A 6,668-nucleotide genomic window follows, 5' to 3' on the forward strand; every position below is an offset into this window, starting at 1 on the left:
AACATTATAAATGTGTGTGTGTGTGTGTGTGTGTATTTGTGTGTGTATTTGTGTGTGTGTGTGTGTGTGTGTGTGTGTGAGAGAGAGAGAGAGAGAAACACTTTTCATGTCGAAGTACCCATTCAAGGAGTTTTCTTCATAATGTGTTTTGCACTTATTGTATTTTAGTGCTTTGACTTCACTTTAGCCTCGTACATAGCATGTGTGTTGTATGTTCTCTGTAGATCAAACTTCCAGTGCTTGAGAACTCCCTCTCCATCAGCACCAGAGCTCTCATATGCTCTCTGCAGTCCTCAGCAGCTGTTACTCTCCAGGTGAATGACTCACACCCTTCATTTGCACAGTGTTTAATTCAGGAACTGACAGGATGTGGACACAGAATTCATTTTTTTTTTTTTTTCTGTAGATCAAACTTCCAGTGCTTGAGAACTCCCTCTCCATCAGCACCAGAGCTCTCATATGCTCTCTGCAGTCCTCAGCAGCTGTTACTCTCCAGGTGAATGACTCACACCCTTCATTTGCACAATGTTTAATTCAGGAACTGACAGGATGTGGACACAGAATTAATTTTTTTTTTTTTTTTGCGACAAAAAATCTGCACAGCTCAAACCATAGTATTGGATTTGACAGTTTTCCTTTCAAACTCAGTTGTGGCAGTAAAACATGTTTAATAGTTGAAAAAAAAAAGTCATTTTAATGTGCGTTTCTTTTTGTTCAGCTAAAACTGGTGCGGGAAGGTGACAGCTGTGAGGAGTCTCTGCAGCGCCTCCTGGTGGAGGACAAGAGTCCTAACGGTGGAGCTTCATACGCTGACTTTCTTTTTCACCTTCATGTCAATGCATTGCGTCTTGTCGTGTGACAGTCTCTTCTCATAGACAAGGCTGTGGAATATTTGTAAAGTCCTTTGTGATAGTTCAGTCCCAATGTAGTTTACCTTTTGTTTCCTCGATAGCCATTGCTGCTGCTGTTCTTAAATCTATGAGGAAAAAGAGTTCTGTCTGGATTTACCATACATTTATCTCTGAAATATTTACATTTTACAACTTTAGTAAATGCAAATTCGATGTGACCAGCTTGTTTTAGGAGAAATGCTGAATACTACTATTAGTCCTTTAATTTTCAAGGGCTTAGAATGACTGATTAGTGTTTGAACTCCCATCAAAGACTCAGTGATTAATGATTCTCTATTTGAAGTGTGTGTGTGTTGTGTGTGTGTGTGTGTTGTGTGTGTGTGTGTTTGGTTCTAGACACAGGTTTGATTTAACATTTGCTCTTGTGTCATGAATATTGCACTCTGAATTGAATTCATGAATTTGCCCAACTGGCAGCGGTGAGTTAGAGTGTGCATGTTAATATTTTTCAAGCAATAATATATTCATTGAATTTTTGGTCTCATTACACCTCAATATTTAATGTCTTGATAAAACCCCTGATATTTTTCAAAGGGCCATCAGCATGTGGACCTAACACTTTACAGTTGTAATAATTTACGTAACATTTCTTTTGTATGAAGAAGATACTTTTCTCTCCAAAAATGAATAAATAACTGTAAATGTGTAACTGGCTCTGAATCATTCTCGGCCGAATCTCTTTAGCATTGATCTTCTTTCCAATGCTACGTTCTTGTGAATTTCTGCCTCTCCTCCACAGAGACCCGAAAGGCAGCGAAAAACACTCCTAACGAGTCATACCAAGTCTAATTAGTGTAATTGGAGTTAATGATGTTGACATTGAGCTGAATATGAAATATCGAGTGGGCGTCCATGTTCGTTATCTAATGGTTGAAAACACACACACACACACACACAGAACTAAATGAGCAATGTAAACATGATGGAACTATTACCTAAAAAATAATTTTGAATGCATCTGACCATTTCATTTTAAAAATTAAAAATAACCAGTTTTCTCATACTTGATTTCACAAGATAACACTTTGTGTATTGCATTTGCATGTGAAAGGTAATTGGAAGCCAACAAAAACCATGTCAGTCATCAGTCCCCTCCGTGGAAAAAACCCTATTACCATTTATCCTTGTGAATGCAAAAGACAACTTTATGATCCTGTCATGCATATGAAATGAATAATAACACTTTATTTGTATGGAGCCTTGCATATAATGGAGCACAAAGTGCATAAGGGAGTACAAAACAGAATAAATAAAAAACAAATACGCACTTAAAATGCAATGAAATTAATACGATTAAAAGGTAAAAAGTGTATATTGTATAGTTTTCGAAATGCTAAACTCACGATGTTTGTTATGCATGCATTAAATATTTTATTTCCGTCTACCATCGATGCTTTATTTATATTTCTTTTGGTTTACACGCCGCTATCAGGATTACGTAAGAGCTCATCGAAATACAAATAGCCCCCCTCGTGGTTTGTCCCTATTTGGAGTTACAATAACAGTAACCCAGCGGAGCGCCCACGCACGCTAGTTCCGCCTGCCGCCGATAGGTGGCGCTCGCGCAGTCTATTTTGAAGGCAGGCGATTGGAGCACAGCGCGGGGGTGTGGACGCCCGCCGTCAGCATACACGCTGTCCTACTCAACCGTTAACCTGTCATTTCAAGACATATCAGGCTTTTTTTTTTTGGAGCGCAAAATCGAGGTGAATATCCAGGACGCTCTTACTCGCCGAATTGAGGACGAATTTTAATTTCTTAAAGAAGCGTGTCCGAGACGGGAAGACATGGCCACGACTACATGTACGCGTTTCACGGACGAATATCAGCTGTACGAGGAGCTGGGCAAGTGAGTATCACGAGGTTGTCGGTTGTGCATGTGTGGAACTGTCCTGCACGGAGATTGCATGATGATATTTGGGCAGGGGAAGCGAACTGACAGCAAACGCGAGGTGTGGTGGTGCCCCGATAAGCGTGCTGTCACTGAGGGAGGAGATAGACACGCTCAAGCCCTGCCAAGATCCGCTGACCAGCACTCAGACCCGCTAATATTATTTCAAAACAACCCACTTGCAGATGCAACAAATATTGATTAGTGCAACGCCCCTTAAGCTGCTATTTCATGCTCGGATGTAAAAGTAAACATGCACGTGCAAAATTCAGTGTGCATTTGGGTTGCGTTTTGCATTTCCACATAATCAACGACACGGTGCTTTATCTGTAATATATACTGCATGTAGACTATATGTGACCCTGGACCACAAAACCAGTCATAAGGGTCCATTTTTGGAAATTGAGATTTATACATCATCTGAAAGCTGAATAAATACGTTTTCAATTGGTGTATGGTTTGTTAGGACAATATTTGGCCAAGATACAATAATTTGAAAATCTAGAATCTGAGGGTGCAAAAAAAAGAAAATCAAACTATTGAGAAAATCGCCTTTAAAGTTGTCCAAATGAAGTTCTTAGCAATATTACAAATCAAAAATTAAGTTTTGATATATTTACGGTAGGAAATTTACAACATGTTTTCATGGAACATGATCTTTACTTAATATCCTAATGATTTTTGGCATAAAAGAAAAATCGATCATTTCGACCCCATACAGTGTATTTTTGCCTTGTGCTACAAATATATCCGTGCGACTTATGACTAGTTTTGTGCTCCAGGGTCACATAGATATAGTCTAATCGTGAACTAATCGTTGATTCGGATCCTTTGAAGGACTCGGTTGATCCGTTTCACAAAACCCTTCTGTATTATTTGTTCACGAATCTGACTGAATCGGTGCGAGAGGCTCTCAAATGAACTCTCAAATGTTGTATGCATTTGGGGTGGACCGATAGAATATTTGCAATTTGAGGAGAACTTTCAGTAGCAGGGTTATTAACAAATAAGACGTACTGGAACTATGCTTGCGTCTTGACTGTATGACAGGTTGCATTTGATCCAAATGGGAAAAAAACGTTTTTACCCAAGAGGTGTAAATGAATTTTAATTTTAGGATTGCAAATGCAAATAATATTTAGGCTGTAAGTAACTTTTAAGAGCTAAAACACATTGATTTTAGGAAGTGGTGAGATATGACTACACTCTAAAAAATGCTGGGTTAAATACAACCCAGTGCTGGGTAAAATAGGGACAAACCCAGTGTATTTAAACGTTTTTGAGCTCCTAATATTTAATATTTTGCGCTGTCATGGCCTAATGGAATCATTGAATTGTTATTTTGAATCGGCTCTTTGAAACAAACTGTTTGGAAAAAACAATTCGCGTGAAGGAGTTTTTCGCGAGAAGGACTAAATACTATAAAAACTGCTATTATTATGATGGCCTATTTCATATTCTTAATTATTAACTCGTATAAAATTTACCCAGAAAATCATTCTTTGTAAGAACCAAAATAATGCCTTGATAACCATGAGACACATTGTTTATGTGTAGAAATATTAATCTGAGTTTGGTTATTCAGTGCTTTATATGCGTGTAAGTGCATAGCTGTCTGGATTTGACCATCTCTTTAGTTTAAGTTTTTTAGAACTGGGATTGAATGTAGAGGTTATGTAAATTCCCTCTGGGAATCAAGTATTACAGGAGCAGTGAGTGAATGGTGAGACAGTGTGGAAGAGAAATGAACAGCAAGGATTTGGGTGAGGAAACATAGTGATGATTCATGGATCTGAAGGGGCAGCAGGGCAGGAGTCTCATCACCCCTCAGGCCTGAGGTCTAGCGGAATCATACAAATTGCACATTGCTGCTCAAACCAGCAGAAATATGCAGATATTATGTGACCTCTGACAGCACATTGTAGTCCAGAATCGCATGTGACCTGTGTGTTTGTGTCTCTTTTACCCAGTAGCTCCAGTCGTCCCAGTAATGCAGGGAGAGGTGGTTGTAGAGGAGGAGCTGGAGTCTTTGTGTCTCTCTCTCTCTCTCACACACACACACACACACACACACAGTTCTTATAAATCACTTTAATAGACACTAAGGGCTTTAACTGGCCTGACAAAAACAGGCCCTATTGAAGAGCACTTACGGGTGACTGTGTTTTGTTAAATACTGCCTAGACATGATTGGCAGTGGTTTTGTTGATTTAGGTATTTTTTGATGCCACCAATGTATTGTCCACACAAAGAACAGGGATGTTTTAAGAAAGTCAAGCACTGTGGCAGCACTGTGTTCATTTACTCGCTAACAGCCCATGATCCAGTGTTTTCAGTGTCTCAGAGCGGCTTAGTTCCCAACAAATTCTGCTCCATCTCTGCAGCTGCTCTAAACAAATTTGTAATGAGAAGCACTTATAATGGCTGTTGTCAACAAAAGAGAAGCTTTAATGGCTCCCTGATGGTTGATGGTTTCACATTTGAAATTAACAAATAAAAAAAATAAACATTAAATATCAGTACTGTAAATAAATTTATTTTTCTCAAATACTACATTTTAATTCTACCGTTAAATATAAAAGTTATATTTCTCATTTTAATTAATATTTTATTTACTACTACTACTATTTTTTTACTAACTTGAAATAATAAGAAATATTAAAAAAAAAAATGTACTATTGTAATATTCTAATATTATTGTAATCTATTTTTTATAAATTCTTATTGTAATTAATATGGAAATTGCAATCCCAGTTATTATCAGAAAAAATTGCAATTAGATGTATTCCTTACAAATCCTGCCTATTTGAATTTTATCAAAACTCATGTATGATAAACATAAGATGAGTGTAAAAACAGGCAAACCTCATCTACATCACAGGGTTTTCATTATTGCATAAATGTAGATTTTGCAAAGATGTTGTTTTAGGCACGGACGTCTTTCTCACCTTATGGTTTTCTGACTCCGCATAAGTTGTGAAAACCTATTAAACATGACAAACCTACTCTACCGTTTTATTCATATAACACAAACCCAGTTGAGTATAATTTATTAATACAGGCCTTCAGAATTAGCTCTCGTTTTAGTGGCATCAGCCTTCACAGTCGAACAGCCACTACTGCAAAAGTGTCCGACAGTGTGATGTAGGCACATTTGCGATGAATAAATAATCTGCTGTGTTTAAAGGGTTAGTTCAGCCAAAAATAAAAATTAGGCTGTGTTTTACTCACCCCCGATGCATCCTAGGTGTATATGACTTTCTTCTTTCAGACGAATCCAGTCGGAGTTATATTAAAAATTGTCTTTGATCTTTCAAGCTCAAAACACAGCCTAATTTTTATTTTTGGGTGTACTAACCCTTTAACATGGGGGGGCCATTATCTTACTCTCTTTGCTTCTCTTGATTTCCTCCTGAAATGTTAAAAACAAACACCAAACACGCTGCCAGGGTTTGAGGCAGTCTGTCTGATGTTTTGAATTCAAATTTTCATACAACAGAAACTTCACTGTCAGCATGTAGAACTATTATGGCTATGTTGCTATTATTGTCAGGGAGTATCTGTCATGTCACCAGCTCTGGACTCCATATCCCAGAATCCTCCTCGGCTCACACCAGTTCACATTCACAATCACCAGATCTCACTCACCTAAATTCTGATCACCTGCACCTGCTGCCACCAATCAACGTCCTCACCCCAGAAACCGCGCTAACAAGCTGCTCTGAGCCTCCTTCGGCTCCGCTGGTCCCGTTCAGTTCTATGTCGTCGCCTTCGCCTTCGCTGGTCCTGTCCAGTCCTCCAGAGCGCCCTCAAGTGCCCCCTCCTCCAGAGCGCCCTCACGTGCCCCCTCCTCCAGATCGCCCTCA

At 38.8% G+C, this 6,668-nt stretch overlaps 2 protein-coding genes across 6 annotated transcripts in view; both read left to right on the top strand.

The window, feature by feature from the left end:
- Nucleotides 1–1,525, top strand: part of LOC107743336 (protein transport protein Sec24C) — a 17,759-nt gene extending 16,234 nt beyond the window's left edge. For all 5 annotated transcript variants that reach the window (XM_016556505.1, XM_016556507.1, XM_016556508.1 and 2 more), the window contains exons 20-21: nt 225–314; nt 719–1,525. In XM_016556505.1, the coding sequence (XP_016411991.1) occupies nt 225–314; nt 719–859 (231 nt within the window). In that variant the 3' untranslated portion in view covers nt 860–1,525. The remainder of the gene's footprint in view (nt 1–224; nt 315–718) is intronic.
- A 987-nt stretch (nt 1,526–2,512) lies between these two features.
- The window catches only part of LOC107743337 (calcium/calmodulin-dependent protein kinase type II subunit beta-like), a 73,551-nt gene continuing 69,395 nt past the window's right edge, over nt 2,513–6,668 (top strand). The window contains exon 1 of the mRNA XM_016556510.1: nt 2,513–2,760. Coding sequence (XP_016411996.1) covers nt 2,699–2,760 — 62 coding nt within the window. The 5' untranslated portion in view covers nt 2,513–2,698. The remainder of the gene's footprint in view (nt 2,761–6,668) is intronic.

The sequence above is a fragment of the Sinocyclocheilus rhinocerous genome, unplaced genomic scaffold (assembly GCF_001515625.1).
Source record: "Sinocyclocheilus rhinocerous isolate Xijiao unplaced genomic scaffold, SAMN03320098_v1.1 scaffold2844, whole genome shotgun sequence".
Classification (NCBI taxonomy): domain Eukaryota; kingdom Metazoa; phylum Chordata; class Actinopteri; order Cypriniformes; family Cyprinidae; genus Sinocyclocheilus; species Sinocyclocheilus rhinocerous.